Source organism: Vespa crabro, chromosome 5, assembly GCF_910589235.1.
Source record: "Vespa crabro chromosome 5, iyVesCrab1.2, whole genome shotgun sequence".
Classification (NCBI taxonomy): domain Eukaryota; kingdom Metazoa; phylum Arthropoda; class Insecta; order Hymenoptera; family Vespidae; genus Vespa; species Vespa crabro.
Genome location: NC_060959.1, coordinates 3,563,145 through 3,589,100, shown reverse-complemented (window position 1 = coordinate 3,589,100; position 25,956 = coordinate 3,563,145). Strand labels below are relative to the sequence as shown.

The 25,956-nt window shown below is 37.8% G+C and overlaps 1 protein-coding gene across 3 annotated transcripts in view; it reads left to right on the top strand.

The window, feature by feature from the left end:
• Window positions 1-362: 362 nt before the first annotated feature.
• Window positions 363-25,956, top strand: part of LOC124424413 (LIM domain-binding protein 2) — a 122,722-nt gene continuing 97,128 nt past the window's right edge. For 2 of the 3 annotated variants that reach the window (XM_046963438.1, XM_046963436.1), the window contains exons 1-2: window positions 363-1,508; window positions 2,153-2,807. In XM_046963438.1, the coding sequence (XP_046819394.1) occupies window positions 1,484-1,508; window positions 2,153-2,807 (680 nt within the window). In that variant the 5' untranslated portion in view covers window positions 363-1,483. The remainder of the gene's footprint in view (window positions 1,509-2,152; window positions 2,808-25,956) is intronic. The other variant, XM_046963437.1, reaches the window with a different exon arrangement.

The window sequence follows — 25,956 nt, the reverse complement described above, 5'->3', positions numbered from 1 at the left end:
GAAAATTAAGAAGAAGAAAGGAACGCCTGAGCTACGGAATTTTTTATGTTTGAGGTATTTCGAAAGTATCTACCTCGTTCATTCTGTCGTTTTAAAACTCGTCAAGTGATATCCACCGTTGACGTTAGATAGAAACTCATGATAGTTATAAGAGAAGGAAACTTTGTTTCGATAGAGGAATAGTAAAAAAAAAAGAAAGAAAGATAGAGAGATAGAGATAGAAAGAGAAAGAGAAAGAGATAGAGAAAGAGAGAGAGAGGAAAAGAGAAAGAGATAGAGACAAAGATAGAGACAGAGAAAGCGAGTGTGAGTGAACACAAGAGTAGGGGGAGCATCGGTGGCGCCATCGACGGCGCGCACGTCCCTGTCGAAGAGAGAGGTGCGTCTGTGACTGACTCCGGTGGTGTTTATTCGCGCTCGGCTCTCCTTCTCGTTCCCTCTTACTGGCACCCCGCGCACGCCATCCTCGTCGTTCTCGTCGTCGTACATTGTACGTAATCGTTCGCTTGGTCACGTCACGTCGTCACCATCGTCATCGTCGTCACTGTCATCCTCATCGTCGTCGTCGTCGTCGTCGTCGTTATTGTCGTCGTCGTCGCCGTCGTCGTTCTCGTGATTGTCGTTGTCGTTGTCTTCGTAAACGTCGTCGTGATCTTCGTGGTTTCTTCGCTATCGTCATCATAATATCATCGTGTGTGCCGTTGCTCCACTGCCGCTCTCTCTCGGCACGAGAGAGCGAGCGCGTGTGCGTGTGAGAGTGTGTGTGCGCGTAGCGCGTCGTGTGCGCGTCGTGTGCGCGTCTGCCACCGTTGTCGCTACTCTCTCTCTCTCTTTCTCTCTCTCTCTCTTTCTCTCTTTCTCTCTACGCTCGTGTTTTGGCCCGTCGTAAATCCACGGACTTTTTTTTTTCTACAGTGCGACGATGAATGAGACTTGAGCGGGATGTCGGGCTTTCGCACGCGTCCCTTGCTCGGTCCGCGTTCGTATAACGGCGCGAGCTCGTGCGGGACATTATAAGAGGGGTGAGAGCAACACGAAATAAAGCGCGACCGCGAAGATGCCGGCGACGCGACCGCGACACGGCGGCTCCTCTTTCTATTTTCGAGAATCGAACTATCTTCCGGTAAGTACGCGCGCGAGACCCTGCACGCGATCGAGAACGCCGAAAGAACAGTGATTTGTGTTGTGCGCGAATTAAAAGGGAGCAATAGCGCTTCGTTCCCACTCGCGAATCGGTCTCCTTCGTCGTATTGGAGGTTAGGTTGCCGGTACATAACCTCAAACGTTCAGAGTTTCGTATTATTCTTAACGTTCTCGCGCGGAATATATCAACATCGTATGAGATAATCAGCCTTAATTGATTGTTCGTCAACGAGAATTTTATTTTCTCACGTTTTTTCGTTCCGACCGTTTTTCATCTCTTGCTGGATTTTACTACTGTGTGTGATCGGTGTTATGGAATGAATCGGTGGAACATAGGACAATGAAGGCCAATGGGACGAATAATGGTGAGTTTTTATATCTATTTTATAGTTATTCGTTTTGTTCTAACCTTGTAACTTGTTTCTTGTGGAGGTTAGGATACAGGTTAGGTAGCCTGCATAGATAAATTGATGGACACAAAATCTATGCTGATCAAATTCTTTGCATATATTCTGTATCATTGTCTTTTTCAATAGCTTTCTATAGTGCGAGAGATCTTAATAATGCTATTTCTGTTGAAAAACATTGTTATATGTAGCAAACTAGTCTTTTATATGTTACATCACTATCATAACATCCATATTTAGCTGATATGCAATGATTTTAGTTTAAAGAATAAAAAAAATTTATGATAATAAAAGTGTACAACTTGAGATAAACTGTTTACTATAATAAAATTCTAAGATATTGCATAAACAGTATTATAATATGCTTAATAGATTAGTGACGCAATAAGTTTTCTATAAATACCAATAACATTTCTCCATATCATCTTATACATACTTATCTTGCATATAGTTATAGTACTATTAAATAAATATCAAATCAGAATGTTATGAACAAATTATTAGTGTAATATGGAATCTTTCTTCCTTAGAATCGCTTTTATCAAGTTTTCTCCTTTTGAGTCAAGAAATATTTCATTTATATATATAATGTTTTTTCCCAGGCTGCAGCCGCCTGAACACACCATTGGCAGCCACCACCACGCTGGAGGATCCAGGGACACCAGCCTCCTGGAAGGGCCCGCCGCCCGGCTCGGAGGCATCACCTTTTACGCCAAATTCTGTTGGTCAGGGTGGAGGTCCGGCATCGGGCCCTTACAATAATACGGGTGGGCCACCTAGTAATGCTGGTTTTCAAGGACCAAGTCCGTTTCCCGGTGGAGCAGGAAGTCCAGCGGGTGCGCCACCGTATCAAGGTCCACCACCTGGTTCAGCAACACCTCAGTATACAGCGTCTCCAGCACCAAGTGGTTCGTCAACGCCTGGTCCTGGACCACAACCAAACTCCTCCGGATTTCCACCTCCACCTAACAATTCCGGGCCACCCTACAATGGGCCCGGACCTAGTCCATTTGGTTCACCCTCTGGAGGACCGCCTCAGTTCGTCGGTAGACCTGGTTCCTCCGGTCCACCTTTCGTACCTCCAGGAGGTGGCAATCCTCATTTTCCTTCACCTGGTCAACCCTTTGGTGGACCACAGTACGGTATACCACCTGGAAGTCCCTTCGGACCTGGAGGACATCCCATGACGGGTCCGATGGGGCCTGGACATCCGGCCATGATGGGTCCTGGTGGTCCTGTCGATAGAATGGATCAAGGGTAAGTGTCCTTTAATTTACTTTAATATAAATATCGTTAAGGTATATTTTTTCATCAGTCATTACATAATTTCGTGCGTTTATATTATAGTTAATTTATATATATATATATATATATATATATATATATATATATATATATATATATATATATATATGGATCATTCTCAATTATGGATCAAGCGTTAATAAAAAATGTTAAGAGAAATACAATGGATATGTTCGTAACGCAGTTTGTGTTTATAATTGATAAAAAATTATAGTTTGCCGATTAGATCTTTCTTTTTTTTCCTTTTTTTTCCTTTCCTTCAAATTCTGTGGCATTGTAACGCGATTATGATTCGGGTGGGCAACATGTGGGGAGTGTTATACGAAGTAGCAATTATCGTTCCGGCGGAACGTGCGATAAGAAGATGGTGCATAATGCAACACGATGAAAGTCTCATTGGATAGTGTAATTACTTTGCGAGTGGGACTCTTCGCGAATTTAATTAGTCCTTAACCGGAAGTCTCCCTTCCAAGTTTTAACGTGCTCACGCGATTCAGAGCCGCTTCCTTCGTCCTTCCGATAGGAGGAGGAGGAGGAGGAGGAGGAGGAGGAGGAAAAGGAGGAGAAGAAGGAAAAGGTGGGAGAAAGAGGGAAGTTAAAAGAAGAAAAGAGAAAAGGAGAAGGTAGAAGGACGAAGGTCGAGGTGCATATCATCGACATGTAGAACACGAGAGGACGCTGCAAGTTGTTTTCAAGAGGCGCGGATATTCCTAGATAAGATTGTTTCCCAGGTAGTCACTGTTATTTATCGCCTGTATTCCGGTCAGTCCACATTCTTCGAGATCTCAGGAACCCTTAGAATTCGTTTCTCGTATTTTAATCTATTTCTTCTTAAGTACGATGAAAATTGTTTATTACGAGAAAAAAAAGATCAAAAAATTAAAGAAAGACAAAAGAAATATAATCATGATTTTTACTTATATAATAGCGAGAAGGGTGAAGAAAAAAAGAAATAATATATACGTATTTTTGAAGAAAATTATTTTCTAAAAAAATATCATACATTGGATAGAAAAAATCTTTGAAAAATCCCTATTGTTTTGAACGGTGAAATACTTTTGAGCTGGCTTATACCGAGGGAGGTGATGCGGACTTTTGTATGTTGTTGTACGCGACCCACCTCCCCTTCCCTCCTTTCTCCCTAAACCCTCCTAGCTACCCCGCGTTACGGTGAGAGAGCGGCTCGGTTTGTAAGAGGGGTAGAGGAGGAAGGAGATTGTGGAGAGGGGAGAGAGGGAGAGAGAGAGAGAGAGAGAAAGAGAGAAAGAGAGAAAGAACGACGGTTCTCATGTTTCCTATATTTTAATTTTTCACGATATCTCAACGCGTTCGATCCGTCATTTATGAATTATTTGTCATCCACTATATCTTTCTATTTTCAACGCGATCACCATGTCGATGTTTTATCATCATAATTCTTTTCTCCATCCACCTATTTTGATTTCTTTTCCTTTTTCGTCGTAGAAACATCGGGACAAGGACTTGAAATTCGATCGTCCTGTCGTGACCAGCCGATCGATAGTTTAGCGGCACGTGCAGAGATATCTCGAAGGGACATTCGTTAGATGGTAGTTGTTATATCTATAAAAACGTAATACTTTGACAACATATCTGTTTTTGTTTTAATTATTTAGAAAAAAGTTGATAGGTTGGAATTGGGAAGATGTGTTAACAAGAATTGCTAACATTAGATTATTTGAAATATTTTTTCTTATTGATTGTATTAATATAGATATATATTGCTTAAACGTAAGAATATATCTTCTATAAATCTATATTATCCGAATGCGTAGGATGAATTAACTTAACATGGCAGAGCGATTAAATCATCCCGGATGATTTCGTTTGATCTTAAAATACTATTACTGATACACACACACACACGTGTGTGTGTGTGTGTGTATGTGTTTGTAGAGAAAGAGAGAGAGAGAGAGAGAGAGAGAGAGAGAGAGAGAGAGAGAGAGAGAGAGAGAGAGAGTGAGAGTGAGAATCTAATAGAGAGAGAATCTTGTTGAAATGATTAACTCGAGAAGCGAGGATTACAAGAGTAAAAGTTGAGAACCGCTCTGGTTCTCTTTCCTCTTTCAGTCTTCCCCGGTCGAGAGGGGAAGGAGAACAGAGGTAGCGGTGGTGGTGACGGTGACGGTGGTGGTGGTGGTGGTGGTGGTGGCGATGGTGGTAGTGGTGGTGGTCGGGCCGACTCTGCTCGTGCGTCTGCCACCTCCGTTTACACTTTGCCGTGTAGAGGGATCTCGCTATGTCGGGATCTCCGGCGTGCGTTTCGTTACCGTTTGTCTCAGGTCGTGGTCGAGCCGCGGTTCCACGCTGTTTCACCCAGAGAGCGTTTGAGAAAACGAAGAGCACGAGCTCGTTCCTATCGCTTTGTAGCCCCTTCCCAGTCGGCAGGATATTCCTTCTACTCTAACTCCACCTTCATCTCTATCTCTCCCTTCTCCTTCTCTATCTTTTACTCCTGTTCTTCCTCCTCTTCCTTCTCCTCCTCCTCTTCCTCCACCTCTTCCTCTTCCTCTTCTTCTTCCTTCTTCTCCTTCCACCACCACCACCACCACCACCACCACCACCACCACCACCACCACCACCACCACCACCACCACCACCACCACCACCACCACCACCACCACCACCACCACCACCACCACCACCACCACCACCACCACCACCACCTCCTCCTCCTCCTCCTCCTCCTCCTCCTCCTCCTCCTCTTCCTCTTCCTCCTCCTCCTCCTTCTCCTCCTCCTCCTTCTCCTCTTTCTTTGCTGTCTTGTCCTTGACGAGACGAGTGCTTCGTATTCGCAGTATCTTCAACAACCATCGATCATCCTTCCTTATCAATCTTGGTCCAATCCCGAACCGAATTAAATTCACCGGTTCATTGTCTTTTCCACGAATGTGTTGTCTGTATTTCTTTTTTTTTCTTCTTCTCTTTTTCTTTTTTTTTTGTTCTTTTTTTCCTTCTCCTCCAAGATGCTATTGTAATCGTGATGCAAGTCAAATAAGCCCTACGTGTAATGAAATAAAGAGGAAATAAATATAAGGATGGATGCATTAGAAAGGACTACGATCGATCCTGGATCCATCCACTCGTCTCAAATTTATGATCGATCATTCATAATCTCAAACTCGATCGCTCTCTCTCTCTCTCTCTCTCTCTCTCTCTCTCTTTCTCTTTCTCTCTCTTCAAAGTCTCAAGAGTATTTCAAGCCCACTCGTCGCGCGCTTCCGACACAACGTTCGCATTATTATACTCGTACTTTTACGATACGATCATGCACTACTTTGCCGAAGTTCACGACCTCTAAAAAGTTAACTCGAAGAAAGTTCTCGAAGATCAGTTTCCCTTCTTCCTCTTCTTTCCTTTTCGTCCGTTTATCGAGGGACTCGTTGAACGCTAATTGAGCACGAAATGCACGATACCAAAGGCGACACTTCTAAAAATCTCTCACTCTTTCTCTTTCTCTCTCTCTCTCTCTCTCTCTCCCTCTCTTTCTCTCATTCATTTTTTCATTTTTTCATTCTTTTTTCTTTCTTTTTTTATTTTATTTTGTCTTTCTCATTATATGAGAATATTCCAATGTCTTGTAGGATTAAGAGTTTAGCTTATAATCTCTTTTGGTGTTTTCTAATTTACAGAAAAGTAGTACAAAAAAGAGTGAGAGAGAGAGAGAGAGAGAGAGAGAGAGAGAGAGAGAGAGAGAGAGAGCAAAGAGAGAGAGTGAGAGAGAAAAGAGAGGGAGAGAGAGAGAGAGAGAGCAAAGAGAGAGAGTGAGAGAGAAAAGAGAGAGAGAGAGTGAGAGAGAGAGCGTTCTGCGTTAAGATGAAATCTTTTTGTAAAATTAAGAAGAAACGGATTCCGTAGACCTACTCCGAATTTGAGTTCTTGGCTTGCATTATTAACTGGGTGGTGTGCCGGTAGTGCCGAGGAAAGAGATAGTATTGATTTTTACCGATATTTAGCCGTGGAATTATCCCCTCTTCTCTCTCTCACTCACTCACTCACTCACTCACTCACTCACTCACTCACTCATTCACTCTTTGCTTTCTCTTTTTCTCCCTTCATGCCCCGAGTATTTCTTTCTTTTTTTTGTTCCTCTGCCTCACTCTCCCTTCTCTTCCTCCTTTTCTTTCTTGTACCTTCACGAGTCCCCTTGGAGTCACCCTCAGCAGGCAGAACAACACCCTTCACGAATCCTGAAGAAGAAAGAGGGGTAAAGGAAGAAGGAAAGAAAGAAAGAGAGAGAGAGAGAGAGAGAGAGAGAGAGAGAGAGAGAGAGAGAGAGAGAGAGAGAGAGAGAGAGAGAGAGAGAGAGAGAGAGAGAGAGAGAGAGAGAGAGATACGTACATACATACATACATACATGCATACATACATACATACATACATACATACATACATACATACATACATACATACATACATACATACATACATACATACATACATACATACATACATACATACATACATACATACATACATACATACATACATACATACATACATACATACATACATACATACATACATTTATACATACGTACATTCATACATACATACATACATACATACATACATTCATACATTTATACATACGTACATTCATACATACATACATACATACATACATACATACATACATACATACATACATACATACATACATACATACATACGTACATACATACATACATTCATACATTTATACATACGTACATTCATACATACATACATACATACATACATACATACATACATACGTACATACATACATACATACATACATACATGCATACATGCATGCATACATACATACATACATACATACATACATACATACATTCATACATACATACATACATTCATACATACATACATTCATACATACATACATACATACATACATACATACATACATACATACATACATACATACATACATACATACATACATACATACATACATACATACATACATACATACATACATACATACATACATACATACATACATACATACATACATACATACATACATACATACATACATACATACATACATACATACATACATACATACATACATACATACATACATACATACATACATACATACATACATACATACATACATACATACATACATACATACAACATACATACATACATACATACATACATACATACATACATACATACATACATACATACATACATACATACATACATACATACATACATACATACATACATACATACATACATACATACATACATACATACATACATACATACATACATACATACATACATACATACATACATACATACATACATACATACATACATACATACATACATACATACATACATACATACATACATACATACATACATACATACATACATACATACATACATACATACATACATACATACATACATACATACATACATACATACATACATACATACATACATACATACATACATACATACATACATACATACATACATACATACATACATACATACATACATACATACATACATACATACATACATACATACATACATACATACATACATACATACATACATACATACATACATACATACATACATACATACATACATAGGTATCGTCGAGAACAAGGAGTATGGAATAGCTATGACCCGGAAGAACGTTTATATGCTAAGTGTTTGCTTTGAATAATGCAAAAAAAGAATTAAAGCAAGAAATAAGGAAAAAATTAAAAAATAAAATAAAAAAAAAAAGGAAAGAGAAAGAAAAATCCAGATTCCTTTAGTAGCACATTGGTAAACGGTCCTTTTCGTTGCATCACTGGTAAATTAAAATTGGCATTTTATTAGAACATCGCTTTTCTTACATTTTGTACTCATAGTTTTTATCGTTTAAAGGAATAAAGATATAGAACGTCTTTTGAATCGAAGACTTAGCTTCCTTCGTATTCTACTATCCTTAAAGAAGGAAGGGCTCTCAAGCAACGCGACCCTGAGTAGTTTTGTTCAAGTAAATCCTTCTTCTCCCTCTGCACGGGTAGCATCGTCGAGGAGATGAGGGTCTTGGCTTCGGGATAGTTAGAAAGGAGAAACTTTCTTCGGTTGGTCGGTGGTCGAAACTTGTAGAAATGCTACGAAGAACGATCCTCGGGTTCCTTAGTGTGTGTCCTTCGTTGCAACGAAGTCTCCCTATAAGTAGAAACCCTTCGTCCCCCTTCGATGCTCGTGGCGACCTCCGACGGGGTGTAGAAAGAACCTCGATATGATGTCTTTTGGATGGATATGTTCGAATCGAAGTTTAAGGAGATATATATTGACATTTCTTTTTATTATTATTATTATTATTATTATTATTATTATTATTATTATAATTATTATTATTATTATTAATATTGGTATTAATTATGGAATAATGTAATAATAAAATGGAACCGACAATTCATATTCTATAATATTTCAGTTGAAGTTTAAGGAAATACACCTTGACATTTTTTTGTTTAATTATTATTATCATTATTATTAGTATTAGTATTAATTATGGAATAACATAATGGTTTTCGAAGTTTATCGTGTGTCATTGCAATTCATACGATAAAGTCGACGATACGAATAGAATCGACAATTCGTAATTCTATAACGTTTTCGTTTATTACAATAACATTCGTCTGTAATTTCCATTCAAATTTACGTTGTGTATCAAAAAAAAATATAGTAGTAAACGGTTTTTTTTTCTTTTTCTTTGGAAACCACAAAAAAATCGCTTATCCCATTCCGACCAATAAATCGTCGTGAGGTAACGTTATCAAGCATAAGATCTTTGCACGAGTTCTCTAATCGAACGTCTGTATATGTGAGAAATAGAACGCTTCTCTCAGCACGAGTATGGGAATCCCTAATTTATAGGATCAAGAAAGCGAAAGAGGATATGGAATGGGTGCAGAGAACAAAGTCAAAGAGAAAAAGGGAGAGAGAGAGAGAGAGAGAGAGAGAGAGAGAGAGAGAGAGAGAGAGAGAGAGAGAGAGAGAGAGAGAGAGAGAGAGAGAGAGAGAGAGAGAGAGAGAATAGTCGTAATAGTAGTAATAGTAGTAGTAGTAGTAGCAGTAGTAGTAGTAGTAGTAGTAGTAGTAGTAGTAGAACAGTAAAGAGTAGAAGTGTGGGGAGGGTACCCTTACTAAAATTCAAAAGTTGCTCAACGAAGTTTACGATGCCGTCTAGTCGAGGCGTCGCTGAGATTCCTCGTTTACGTCCTTCTCTCTCTTCTTGTTCCTCTTTTTCTTTCTTCTTTTTTCTTCTTCTTTTCTTTCTTCTTCTCCTTCTACTTCTCTTCATCTTATTCCTTCTTCGTGTTCGTTTCCTTTAAGCCGACATAACGTGTACAATAGCATGGATTCTATTTCCAGGTGAAGTTGCATGGCCGATTATAAGTATTACACCCGGAGAGTAATATCCCAAATGCACCTGTCTATAGACAAGTATGAAAAAAAAAAACATAGGAGAAAAAAAAAGAAAAAGAAAAAAGGAGAAAGAAAAAAAGAGACATGTTTGCTTTTTCTTTTTTTTTCTTTCTTCGCGTTTAAATCAATATTAATGTTTGTTTGTTTGTGTGCGTGCATGCGTGCATATGTGTGTGTGTGTTTCTTTTCTTTTTCTTTTATTTTTTGAGATCGCTAATTTTCGGAGATCGATGCACCAAGAAATTGCGTTGACAGATTTCAAAGTTCATAATCTCTTTCTCTCTCTCTCTCTCTCCTTCTCTCCTTCTTTTTTTCTCGTTCATCAGAGATGAAAATTGGATTGATATTATTTTTTAAAGTGATAATAATGTACTGAGTACTTAAAGGATTAGTTAGATGACGTTTTTATGTTTTCACAAGAATCATTTCAGTTTATTTATTTATTTGTTTTTTTTTTTTTTTTTTTTTTTTTGAACGTTTCCTGCCTTTCCATATATAGGTATTGGTTATATCTGTTAAGCTATAATCTAAATCTACGTATATACTTAAGAAAACACTAATTAATTTTCAAGAAATTTGAGCTTCATGTAAGAAACTATGTTAATCAAGAACTTTGAAGGATATTCAAGCGTGTTTAGAGAAGGGTTATATTCTCGATAAAAGATCGACCGATCGAGCCTAAGGGTTTAGATTTTTATACCATCCTGAAAAATTCTATTAAAAAAAAAAAGAAAAAAAAAAAGAAAAAAGAAAATAAAAAATCATAACTTGTTGGTAACTATATCTTTTTAAAAGCAAAATAACGGTACATGATCCTGTTGAACATTGGATAGGTCGGATCCCATCGTGGTCGTTATGGGAACAATGCTCCTATTTTTATTATTTCTGACTGGTGATTAGTTGCGCACCGAAGACAATAAAAATAGGCTTACCATTTCTCAAGGCACTCGAGTGTACCCCCAGCTCTTTGATTTTATTTCGATGGAACGTCGACCAACATAGAACGGCTAATAATTATTTTATATATATATATATGTATATATACATAAAATCATATATATAATATTCATATATATATAGCCTTGGTTTAGTTTACATTTAAACCCCTTGAAATCTATCTTATATATTAAAATTTCAAAAGAATCTACGATATATCGTATAAACAGAGAAATATATAATAGAAATATTTGATGCATATCTGTAAGGCTATTTTCTCAATATGATTCGTAGCACAAATATGTCCCGATCAATTTACAAAAGAGTGACGTCTCGAAGAAATCGCTCGACTCGGTGAAGCGTGAATAATATATATATACGTGTATGCGTGCGCTGTGTGCGTATCAAGATCCATGGCGCATTTCATTAAGTCATAAGTGTACAGTTGGTAGCTGTAATTCTTTCGAAGCATCATTTGTACAGTCCTTTTCATTGATTCTATTTAAAAGAGATTTTAAATACGTATATTACAATTTATACTCCATAAATCATTTTTGATCGAATTAGATTTTACATCTTGATATAAATTGTTCAATTTTATGTCTTGTTCTTTGGCCGTTGAAAAATATTTTTTTTATTGTATCGAATTATTAAAATAGAATTTATCATGTATAATGATTCCGATAGAATTTAGAATTTAGAATTTAAAATTGATTATTCCCGCTTAAGATATTATTTTTGGAAGAATATCGTTGTTCCATATAACGTGAAACATGTTCACAATCGTGTAGGTACAGAAACCATTACACTAACGTCCGTTTATACTCCCTCGTGTGCCATCGAGGAATGACTCACTCTCAATTCTTCGCACAATCGCACATCTGGTCTCGCGTGCACGGATTGTGTTCCCAGCTCGTGGGGACTCGCGGATGTTAGGTCCGCACTTTAACGTTTCTCCTTTCACGATTTTGACAGCCATTTAAGATGCAACTGTATTATCACTATAATGTATATTGTTCATCGAAAACCTTAGAACTATTAGAAATAATCTTAATAATTTTTCGTATATATACCTTAATAATTTATAATCGTCGTTAATCCCATTGACATATTATTAATAATACGTTTTACATTAAACGAAAATCGATACGATTACGTTATATGTTATACGTAATACAAAAGGATTTAAACGCAACCCATATATATATATATATATATATATATATATATATATATATATATATATACATATGACAAGGACATTTATTCGAATTTATCGTTTGAATTTCATCATTGATATATTTTGTCAAAATTTGATAGAGAAGGAGAAAAGAAAACAAAACAAAACAAAGCAAAATAAAAGAAAAAGGAAAAAGAAAATAAAATAAAAAAAAACCAGAAATAAACCCTTTCTCCTTTCATAATCATTATAATTTCGTAGAACATATTAGACATTTTTAAGTTTTATTTACTACTAACGGCTGATAATTATTCCAGTCGACTGTACTCGTTCCGCACCCTTTTCCATTCCTTCGCCAGCTACTCACCCTTTCTCTCTCTCTCTCTCTCTCTCTCTCTCTCTTTCTCTTTTTCTTTCTCTCTCTCACTCTCATACTCTCTCTCTCTCTCACTCTCATTCTCTCTCTCTCTCTCTTTCTCTCACTCTCATTCTCTCTCACTCTATATCTTTCTCGCTCTCTCTCTTTTTCTTCTTTCTTTCTCTTTCTTTCTCTCTCGTTCTCCCGTGCGAACTAGTCGATCCTTGTCATCGAAACCGGCGGCCGTTCTCCCTTTCTCGACGAATGCGACGTGAGCCATTAGCGCAGGTCACGGCGTTATTAAAGACAATGAAGCAAACTTTATACGAGCGGGGGTACGGGGCCAATTACTTGGCAATTAGTCGAGCGAGCAACAAGTGAGCATCGCCACGGTCCTCTCTCTCTCTCTCTTTCTCTCTTACTCTTACTCTTACTCTCTCTCTCTTTCTCTCTTACTCTTACTCTTACTCTTACTCTCTCTCTCTTTCTCTCTTACTCTTACTCTTACTCTCTTCCTCTCCCCCCTCTCTCTTACTCTTACTCTTACTCTCTCCCTTTCTCTCTCTCTCTCCCTCTCTTCCCTCCTTCCTTTTCCTCTCTCTCTCTCTCTCTCTCTCTCTCTCTCTCTCCTCTCTCTCCTCTCTCTCACTCTCCTTTCGTCTTCTCATCGCTTCAACTTCACCGTCCTTTCCTCCCTTTGCCACAACACGCTCTCAAAGCATGCTCTGAAACACGTGGAAAGACTTCTCCGATCAGCCATCGAATTCTTTTTCATTATGTTCATTAGCTAAGTTCAGTATAATTATTCGTTGGAATGCAGAAACATTGTTAAGAAAAAAAAAAAAAGAAAAAGAAATTTCATTTTCTTAAATGAGAATCGATCTGTTTAGATTTTTTCAAAATGGCTTTCTTTTTCTTTTCTTTTCTTTTCTTTTCTTTTCTTTTTTCTCTTCTTTCCACTTTTAATAACATCTCATTCTCGATCGATTTTATTCCCACGAGATTTTCTTCTTGAAGTGACTAAACGATCTGTCTGTGTATATACTACGAGTTCGCGATTTTTGACCCCAAACCGCGACAGTCGCGTTATGTACACCCTTGAGCATTCAGGTACTACGTACATAGCATGCGGAAGTGTATGTAAAAGGGGTGCAGTCTTCAGATACATTCCGACCTAAAAGTTAACTTGATAGGGGCTAAATTTTTCTTCCTACTGACGTTTCATCCCTCTTTTTTCTTTTTTTGTTTTATTTTTTTGATTATACATTATTCTTTAGTCTTACCCTTCTTTTTTAATAACGATGCTTACAAAAGTTCGGAGAACTTTCGAAATTCATGGGACGTGGGTATGTATATCGTTAAGGCTGGCTGTCGTTTTTAATTATTCTACGTTGACGTTGAAGAACCGCTAACAATAGCCCATTCTCGCGTTGTATCTCTTTGACAAGAATAATTTCTACTTTTTTAAGTTAAAAGGGAGAATACGTTAAAACCGCTAAGTGGCACATACACTTGCAAAATCTACGCTTGCTACTTTGGGTAACTTGTTATTTGTAAGTTCAAAGAGATCGTTGGGGTAGATGTCATTCCCATGTGACTAGATTTGAGAAAGAGAGAGCGAGAGAGAGAGAGAGAGAGAGAGCGAGAGAGAGAAAGTGAGAGAGAGAAAGAGATAGAGAAAAAGAGTGAAAGAAAGAAAAAAAAAGATTGGATATTCTTAAGAAAAAATTGAAAAAGTTTGCATACACGAGTTCAAGAAATTAACGTGATTACATAATTCTAAAGTGGTAAGTGTTATGATACATTTAGAGTTAGAAGTATAAGGATAGATTTAGAATCAGAAATCATATGATAATAAAGAAGAAAAAGATGAAAAAAAAAAGAAAATAAAAAAGAACAGTCAACATCTTATATTTCTTATGAATGGCATTTACCAGTTTATGCAATCGTCCCTTGTCTCTTTATTTCAAGCACTACTGCTCGACTCCACAAATTTTCCCTTGAGAAATATCCAACACGAATGCTTGAGGACTTGAAGAACCCCCACCGCGTCTTTAGAGATGCATGAATATTAATATTCTCAAGTACACTGTGTCGTACACCATCCAAATTCTGATGCACCGATTAAGCATCATAGTAAGGAAGGTTTTGGGAGATATGTAAGATAGGGTGTAAAAAAATAGTTAATATATCGAATTAGTCGATTAATCGAATGGAATGATAAAATTGATCGAATTGTTAAAAACGTATTTTTTTTTTTTTTCTGTACGATCGTGGTTAAATATGAAATCTTATTGATGTTTCTGTCAATGAAATAAAACATTTGGGGTATAGAAAATTTTGCTTGATGAACGTGACGAAGGGTCTTATAATCATAAAGAATAATTTTTTCTTAACGATAGAAAATTTTTTGAATGTTTAAGAAGGTTAGAGAGAAAGTGAGAGAGAGAGAGAGAGAGAGAGAGAGAGAGAGAGAGAGAGAGAGAGAGAGAGAGAGAGAGAGAGAGGTGAACTGGCTACTTTTGCGTCATTCTGTACCGGCAGCAGCAGCAACCCTGGGGTGGTGGGCGGTGGATGGAGCTGCGGCGGGCGTTTTTCAAATAATTACATCGGGCTGCGGTGGTGGTGGGTTGCCATGGCAACCGCAGTGCCTTCAGCATCCTACGGGCGAAGGCAACCGGGCAACGGAGCGACGCAACCGGGTTCTCTCTATCTCTTTCTCTTCCGATGTTGAACGTGTACTTCCTCCGGATCGGTCCAAACTGGTTCACTCTCTTCTTCGCTTGCTCTCGAAACGCCCTTTTATCCTACGGCGAATTATCAGGATGGACTTTTAAGAACGCTCCCTTGTTCTTTATGTTCAGTTTTATCGACATCCAACCTAAACTCTTAAGGTCAAAATTTTCTTTCGCGATCGAATTTTTTTCTTTTATTTTTCTTCTTATTTTAATTTTTTTTTCTTTCTTTGTTTTATTTTTTCTTTTTTCCTCATTTTTTTTCGTTTCGTTGTTTTCTTTTTCGTTTGGAAAGATTCGATCAAACAGGGGAATGATGGCTCCGTTCTCGAGCGGTTTCGTTGCTCGCTGTTGGTTAACGACGGTGACGAAGTTCGAAGCACGGAAAGTTCAACGGGATCCAAAGTTTTCTAAAGTTTCTCGAGGCACCGTACTTTCAACCGTACGCAGTGCGTATTATCGTGACATTTCCGCGAGCATAAATTTTGCAGTAGTCGAAGTACCTCTCGATGTATTATACCGAGATTCTGAGTGGAAGATAAATTTTATCTCGGAGGCCCTGCTCCGAAATTAGGTCAGTCGCCATTACGTAGGGGAAAACGAAATGTATCGCTTAATTTCTGTCGTAAGAGTTGCACCGAAAATGATAGATAGTCGTACTGACTAAAATTAAATATTTATACTTTTCGCTTGCGTTTTATGTATAATCAAAACTATTTTATATATTATTATTTAATAATATTTCAACCGTAATATTTATACTTTCTTTCATTTTTCTTTTTTCCTTTTTCCTGTTTCCTTTTTTTTTTTTCTTTTGCATTTCGTTTGATCGACATTCAATTTGACGAAGGAAACTGCGTTGTGGTAAAATTCTGCAAAAGGGCAAAGGGATTGAAGTCGCGTCGATGTAATGTCTACGACGTCACCTCCTCCATCTTTCGACAGCTCACTCGACCCAGTACCGACTTGTACATCCAACCTATCCTAGCACAGGTCAAGCAGGATTCTAACGAGCGCGCGCGCACACGCTAGAAAGAGAGAGAGGGGGTTTCAGGATGAAGTGGGAAGGGGTAGAGAAGGCAAGAGAAAGGTGGAGCAATGGAGTGGGGTCAGTTCGTGACCCGACCACCTGTGGAAGCAGCCGGTAGCTACTTCTTGTTTGCCGTTTGCGCATACCTACTTACCACTTATATGTACTACGTATTACTAAGGCGAACTATACCAGCCGATGACCGTGGTCATGGCTAGCTCCAAAATTACACTCCTGCTTTTCCGAGAATTCTTCGTCTTCGCGCTATCATCTTGGTTACCGATTGAATTGATTTCTGCGAGCTTATAAACAGCCTACAAATGATAACAACGAAATTCTAAGAGGGTGGATATTTTTTATTTCTTTTTTTTTTTTATGAAACAGAATAGAATAAATAGTCCATTTTATATAAAATGTACTTAAAATAATACATTTTTAAAGATTCGCTCTGAAAGAATATATAATTCATTTTTGAAACAAAAATGAAAAAAAAAAGAGAATGTACATTACGATTTGTAAAAGACCACGATTAGGAGTTAACAAACGAATTGTTGAAACGGAGAAAGGGATTATCGAATTGCAGTTAAATGGAGAAAGATATTTTCGAAGCGTGGCTTATATTTTTGGGACAACCTCTTCGACCCATAATGCAGGAGAACAGCTGTATCGGTGGTTGTAATAGCGCCGCGAAATACAGACGCTCACGCACACACTATGATATACAGCTAGATCTGCGTATACATTGCCGTAGGTATAATATACGTGGCGCTTAATAGTACTACGGCCATTCATGCCGCGAGTCGCCGGCAGCTTAGCGCTCTATTAATCACGGATTATTATTCATGCGCCTACCACGACGACGGTGGCGCTTTTAGCGCCACTGACTTTTGTCGCCCCATTGCCTTTGAGCTCGTCTCCTGCTCATTTTTTACTCCTCTTGCTCTCTCTCTCTCTCTCTTCTCTCTCTCTCTCTCTTTCTTTCTCTCAACCTTTTCTCCCATTCCTTCATTTTCGCCCTTCTCTCGTTTCTCTATCTCCTCATTTAGCCTTCATAATGATTCTTTTCGGCTCCTTTCGGTCCCACTTCATTAAGCAGCACGTGGTCCAAGTTGCATATCGGTCTATCGGATCGTATTGTGAGAAATAAAAATGGAAAGAAGAAAGTAAAAGAAAAAGTTCAAGGAACAGGAAACGTTATAACCTTGTAATAAGATTAGCATACGATTTGTATTAATCAATTCTAATTGCATAAAAGAAATCGCACGCGTGATGGTAGCGAAAAAAATCTGGACGAACGTTGCACATCTCCTTCCATCCTTATTCTATTTGGATCTGTATTTAATTTAAAATAGATCATTATGAGTAGGAAATAAAAAGTCGTTGGTGTTGTCTAGAAGTCATAAAGAAAAATAAGGAAAAAAAATAAAAAAAAATAAAAAGTAAAAAATAAAAAATAAAAAATAAAAAATAAAAAATAAAAAAAGATCATATCCTTCACTTAGGATAGCTGCTTGCATTGGTTCTGACTTGAAGAAGTTCCATACCATTCGTGTCTAGATTTAATACTTTCCCGAGTACGGGCGGTAGACGTAACTTTTTTATTTTAGTGCTGTAAATAACCGTGTCACTTGGTTAATTTCGTTTTCACCACTTTCATCCGAGCGAAGGAAGGAAGGAAGGAAGGAATGAACGAACGAATGAACGAACGAACGAACGAACGAACGAACGAACGAAGGTACGTACGTACGTACGTACGTATGTTGAAGAAGAAGATAGAGAGCTCCCTCACACTCGTCGCATTTATGTCTTTAAACTCTCACATGCCGTCGTCGGTACGTCGTTAATTTGACGGACAGTTGGACTGAGCGAGAAAGATAGAAAGGACGTGTATATATATATATATATATATATATATATATATATATATATATGCATGTATGTATGTATGTATGTATGTATGTATGTATGTATGTATGTATGTATGTATGTATGTATGTATGTATGTATGTATGTATGTATGTATGTATGTATGTATGTATGTATGTATGTATGTATGTATGTATGTATGTATGTATGTATGTATGTATGTATGTATGTATGTATGTATGTATGTATGTATGTATGTATGTATGTATGTATGTATGTATGTATGTATGTATGTATGTATGTATGTATGTATGTATGTATGTATGTATGTATGTATGTATGTATGTATGTATGTATGTATGTATGTATGTATGTATGTATGTATGTATGTATGTATGTATGTATGTATGTATGTATGTATGTATGTATGTATGTATGTATGTATGTATGTATGTATGTATGTATGTATGTATGTATGTATACATACGTACTTACGTACAAGGGTTTACATATGAGCCGCGTGTGCCATGCGGTTAATTGACGCTTAATTGGCCGTAATTAAGTTAACTCTGGGAGCACGTGGGCGAGGTTTGTGCGGAGATTGGCTATGGTGCTTTAAGACTTCAGCAATCATCCTTAGACGGATGGTAACCGAAACGCGAGTTAGTTTCTTATGACGTACGTTTAAGCTTGAAATCATATTAGGACAATTCCTAATAATTCTGTTGTCAAAGTGGATAAAACGTCTTACGTATCCCTATAATAAGTTGGTTTTTGGATTTATCGAGTATCATCTCTTAGATTCTAACAATAGTTCTCAGCTATTATTTTCATCGTTAAATCAATCAATTTTCAAAAGACACCCTTTTGGTTATTATGATTATTTAATCTTATCACTCGTATATCAGTCGTATTTCGCACGTGTTGGATCGATCGTCGAACCGAGGAAACGTTAGGTAACATGCGCTTCATCGATCAAGGATACAAAACGAAGGAGATACACGTTGGTAGTCCATCGAGTCAGGGTCACTCAGGATTGTGCCGACCTAACCTCAAATCCCGGCCAGGTAATTCACCTCCACCTTGAATTCCATCGTCGTGTGTATGCGATCACCTGTCGGCGCGACGTCGACTGGCCTTCCACCCTCTCCTTCCTTACTCCTCTCGCTACTTCATGGTTTCTCTGTCTCTCTCTCTCTCTCTCTCTCTCTCTCTCTCTCTCTCTGTCTCTCTCTCTCTATTTATCTATCTCTTTCTATCTCTATCTCTCTTTCCTTCACGCGTGCACGCATCCCGCGCTTGAGTTCGCCGTGAAACGAATACATTTGCATCTTTTCTTCTTCTTACTTATTTTTTCCGACAAAAGACGAGATATTCAACGTCCTTGGAAGCCTGCGCTGAACTCCATGACAAGGGAATCGCAGAGGAATAATTTCTCTCTCGTACTGACTCGCGCTAGAAGACAATCTTTAGATTGACCCGACTACGATATAACGTGTCTCCCTTTTGTTCGATTCACCCCAGAGGATTATTTTTTTTGTAAGAGTTAGTAGACAGTTTCTTGGAAATGTCCGAGTCTTTTATTTTTAGATCCTGTCCCTTATCATCAAGGAAAAATGTGCATCTTCTCTCTCTCTCTCTCTCCCCCTCCCTCTCTTTCTTTTTCTTTTTCTTTTCTTTTTGTTTCTTTTCTTTTTCCAAGCGCATCAGCAAATATATCACAACAAAATGATAAATGCTAGCGGTCGAAAGGGAAGGATTGATTATGTAGGGGTTATTTTTTATCGGAGGGGAAAACTCCGTCGTTCGTCGTTTAATCATGAAAGTTAGTTAAAGCATGGGAAGATGTCTCTTTACAACTATTTAATATACCTTGCCTACGGATACCATGGAGGATTTAATCAGCATATCGTCGACGTCTAGTCTTCCCTTTCAGTCGCAGCTTTCTTACTCAAGGGATCCTTTTAACTTTTAGCAATGCTTATTCCCCCTTTTCGCGTTCGGCTTCGCACATCTTCACGATACGGACCGCGTCGAAGGACGAAAGTCGTCGAATTTTCAAGTCACCTATGCGAGAACCCGCATTTACTTAATAACAACATCGTAATTATTAATTTGAGCGAAATAGATCACTTACGGTTATTCCCTTTGGGAATTTCAATTTTAACAGTCCGTTAACTGAACCGACGAGTTCAGTCAAGTTTTTCTGTCAAGACGTTTTGATTTCTTTTTTCAATGGGGTAAGGTAGAGGTCTCCTTTGACTTCCCCCTCCTTTCCCTTCCCATTTCTTCTTTCGATCCCTTCCGTGTTATCTTTCTTTTCTCTACCGCCAGGTAATTGGCAGAAAAATAGTTGTTTTGTTCTTAGACCCGCGCCGTCTAGGAGAATAAAAATTCGGCCGGTTTCTCGAGATGTAGATGTGTTCTTGGAAGCGGGTTGGGCCTTGCCGGCAGGGCCGGTAGTTGCAAGAAGAGAGGAAGAAAGATAGAGAGAGAGAAAGAGAGAGAGAGAGAGAGAGAGAGAAAGAAAGCGGCGGAGAAGTAGAGAACGAGTGGGGATCACGGAGGACGAACCGATCCTGATGTAAAACCGGACAAAGTTTTGTCGTGGCGGTGCGCTCCGTCACCGCGATATCATTGTCCATTGGTGCAAAAGTTCAGCGGTTGCCCGGAAGAACTATTGTCATCTTGTTGCGATGTCGATTCTTCTACCTCTTTCCTCGCCTACCTAACTCCGTACCCTCTTTCGTATCACACGTTCGATGCACCTCGTGTTGTCCTCCTCACCTTCTTCTTCTTTTTCTTCTTATTATTTTTCTTCTTCTTCTTCTCTTTGCGACTTCGCTGCGTACTCGTTTGTTTCATGCACGTTAACGAACTTTCTTCTCGTGAAACAAAACTAGTCTGTTCTTTTTTAGGACAGGTGGTGTCCTCCTCCACGATCGAAGATCCATTGAATCAGATAGTTCATTTCTTGATTCACACCATTTTACACTTAGGTTCAGCAAGAGAAACTATATCGGAAGAATACATTGATATATTCTTAAATACGATTTCAGGAATTCCTAATTTTTCGGATAATCCTAATAATAATAATCACATTTTTAAGCTTTTCGGCAAAGAAGGAACTATGAAAAATCGTTATAAGAAGCGTCGAAATATAGTAGTTCCATATTATCTCAGAGTGGGCATACTGGTGGGTACTGGTACTGGTGCTGGTTGGTACTCTACTGGTGGCGATGAATTTGTCAGCCAGTACCGCGATTCGTTCGATCGTCGAGCGAACAATTATTGTCCACGTTTCCACGATTTCTACGCTCTCGTTCTCTCTCTCTCTCTCTCTCTCTGTCTCTCTCTCTCTGTCTCTCTCTCTGTCTCTCTCTCTCTCTCTCTCTCTCTCTCTCTTTCTCTTTCTCTCTTTTTCTTTCTCTGCCTATCTCTATCTGCCTTGCACAGGGTTTTCTTTTCGTTTGTGCCCGTTCGAACCTCGTCCAGAAGCGTTGCAATATTTTCCCCTTTTGGCGAGCAAGAGAGACGGTAGATTGCACGGTAGACTGGCGCGACGACGACGACGACAACGACGACGACGACGACGACGACGACGACGACGACGACGACGACGACGACGACGAGAAGGACGACGCGGTGCGCTCCGTCGGTGACTACGCCCAGCATTTTTCCTGGGCATGCGGGTGTAGGGGTGTAAATAAATGAAAAATGAAAATAATTAAAAACGCTTTTTAATATTCTCCGCGGACTCTCTTATCGTCTCTCTCTCTCTCTTTCTCTCGTTTTCTCTCACTCTCTTTTTCTCTCTCTTTCTCTCTTTCTCGATTGCCAGCTCGCACGTCTCATCTCTGACGCTTCTTTTTCTCTGTATTTGCGCTTCATGTACACTTCAGAAGAAATTCCATGTATCTCTATCTATTTTTTTTCTATCTCCATTCTTCTTCCCTCTACCAATCCATCCCCACTTTCCCATTCCACTTTCTGTCTACCTTTAGCCCAGTCTTCATCCCTGTTTAACCTCTGTACACCTCCCTTTTGTGTTTCATGTTTCCCGTGTGAGAAACATATCGAATCAGAGCGTAGAAAAAGGATATTTAAAGGGCAAAAGAATGACGGGGAAGGTAAAAACGTCAATGTGGGTGGACTCTACGGTAGAAAATAAACGAGATATTAAAATATTATTTGAGCTTTTTAAAAATCGTCTAGTCTTCCCAGTAAGCAGCACAGGTATTACACTTGTTAAGGATCAGTAAAGCAAATTCTGTCATTGCTAGCTTCAGTCTGTCTCTCTTTTTATCAGCAAGTCCAAACGACACCCCATTCGACAAAACGTTCGCTTGACCCGTGTTGAAATTTTTTCCTCGACGTTATACATGTACACATAAAACCCTATGTGATTATATACATACATGTAGCGTATATATATATATATATATATATATATATATATATATATATATATAATATATATGTAAATATATATGCATCGTGGATCCAGCTAGAAATTTTTTTTATTTCGCTTTTCCTTGCTGTGTTCCTCATCAGAGCGATCCGTCGTCAATAGTAGTGCCGCTCGTTAATACCTCGTCGGTCAATAGTTATGCCGCTGCTTTTCGTCCTCCCACTCCTCCCATTTCTCCTTCTCCCTACTCTTCTCTTGCATCCTGCTTCCACCAACCACTTCTCTCTCTCTTTCTCTCCTACGCGCGCATGCACACACACACACACACACATGCACAGAAATATATAACATATATACACATACACACATTTCTCTCTTTCTCTCCTTCCTCCCTCTACCACCATCTACCTTTTCCCCGATCTCACCTACACCCACGCGAGGTCATGTACATAAGGCCGTGGATACGTGTGTTTATATCACATTATGTACGGGCGCGTGTTGGGCCACATATCTATGCCTTATGTATACATGCGTTATTCCTGGTACATATATAGCCGCCGGTGTACTCACCTTGGATGTACGCGGTGGTGAAGAAAGTAAACGACCCGTACTGTTTTCTCTTTCTCTCTTTCTCTTACTATCGTACCGTAGCTACCTACGACGTTACTCTCACGCCCTCTGTCTCCCTCATGTTTTTGATTAAATTTAATTGCACGATATGGACAAAGGGTGAAGGTGCGGTACCAACGATAGGAGATGAGCACGCGTGCGCGAATATTACTATCCTATGTACGTTCCCTTCGCGTAATTTGCCGTGGAATTTTTTCTTTAGTTTATAACGAGCTCTTGCTGGCCATCCCCTCTCTCTCCCCTCACTTCACTTCCCAACCTCTACCACTAGTTCACCGAAATGATTGTAAGTTCCATATTTTGTCCCAAAATTTCGACCAATTTTCTATTTCCATCTCTAATTAGGTACTTTCCGTTTGAACCGCGATCAGAGTTCATTATTATTTAACATGTTATTTATTATTTTAATGATTCGTGCCGATGATTGGATCCTGGAAAATTGATCATTTTCATCTGTTAAAATCATGCTTTTTTACATTCGTAATGTTTAGTCTGTCGGTTAGATATACTAAGCGGGGGACGTCTGATATATACAGAGTTACGGTATGGAAAAATAAATATGTTTTTTTATGAGCTTTTTCATTATAAATATGAATGACATACAAATAATATTTTTATATATTTAAAACATTTATAATACATTTATATTTATTATATATTATTATAAAAGAGCTAAAACATAAAAATGATCTTTCGGCGGACCAGCCGTTTTCTATTTCATAATATATCCAGTAGGCTTTCGTATACCGAAGATACGAAATTAACGTAAGTCTATTGAAAAAAAAAAAAAAATAAAAAATAAAAAAAAATAAATAAATAAATAAAAAAAAAAACGAATATTCTAATTTTCTAGTTAACATCGTTCTCTGAGTAAAAGTCATTGGTCGATATTTATATCATTCGAGGACACATTCGAACGGAGGAAATTCCCACGGAATTTTTTTTCAGGACACCCTGTTTGTGATCTCTCCTCTCCCTCATCCTCGTTCCTATGTAATATGTTTATGTAGCATAGTAGATACTCCGTACATAGCTAGTTAGGTGTATAGATAGGAAGAGAGAAGGTGGAGGAGGGCGCGGTACGTTCGTCGGTGGCTACGTTCACACTAGCGTACTTCATATAAGTACGCTCGCGCGCACGTATATGTGCTCGCGTGCATGAGAAACACCGTCAGGGACGTATATAAGCGTTGCTACTCACACATCTTCACTCGGTGCACTTGTCCATGCTTCACGTTGTGCAGTGTTTCTCAACTCACTTCCAAAGAATTTCCTACGTATTTTGTTTCATTTAAAGGAAGAGGAAGAAGAGGATGAGAGAAGGAAGAAGAAAAAGAAAAAGGAGAAGGAAAAGATAAAAAAAAATTAATAACCTCGTAATCAATTCTTGAGAAAGATTTTTAATCGTTTGGTTAATTAGTAGAACATCAAGTGTTAAAATGAAATGAGTTAAATGAATGAAAAGTTTGAATGATATATTGAACGTATTTTATCGTACAAAGAAACAGGTAATTTGATCGGTATCTTATCATTTTGTTTATAGAGTTTTATAGAAATTAGTTTGCATCCTTACATTAATATATTACTGATCAAAACTCTCTAGTTTCAGTTTTATTTGTTTTATATTTTTCAGGATAATACGTCCTTGTATAATTTTAATACCGTTTCTCTTCTCTTATTTTTTTTCTTTTTTTTTCCCCGTAATAATTTATATAGTTTTACATGTAATCTAATTTATATATGCTTACATTAAAATTCACAGATCAATTAATTTCGAAGTTTTATATATTTCATACTTACAGGATTAAATTTGCTCGTATGATTAATATTACTCTTTTCTTTATATTGTTTGTATAGTTTTATATAATTTAATTTATATACTTATGTTAAAATGTAACAGATCAATTAATTTTCGAAGTATTATTTATTTCATGTTTACAGGATTAAATGTACTCGTATGATTAATACTCCTTTTTTCTTTGTACTATTTGTATGGTTTTATATAATTTAATTTATATAGTTACGTTAAAATGCAACATATCGATTAATTTCAAAGTTTTATATTTCTTTTATACTTATTAATTAAAGATTAAATATATTTCTAGGATTAATATCAACTAATCTTTTCTTTCTATTGTTTATAAAGTTTTATATAATTTAATTTATATAATTAATATTAAAATATAAAATATCAATTAATTTCAAAGTTTTATATTCGTTTCATAAATATAGGATTAAATATTTTCTTTTATGATTAATGATTAATATAATAAGTAATGATTAATAACTTTTATTTTCTTAATATTATTTATAAAAATTTATATAAAATTAATTTTATCTATTTATTAGTTAAAACACATGATGTATTAATTAATATCAAAGTTTTATTTATTTTATATATAAAAGTTCAAATGTCCTTGTACAATTATTACAAGGTTTTGTCTTCTTCTTCTTCTTCTTC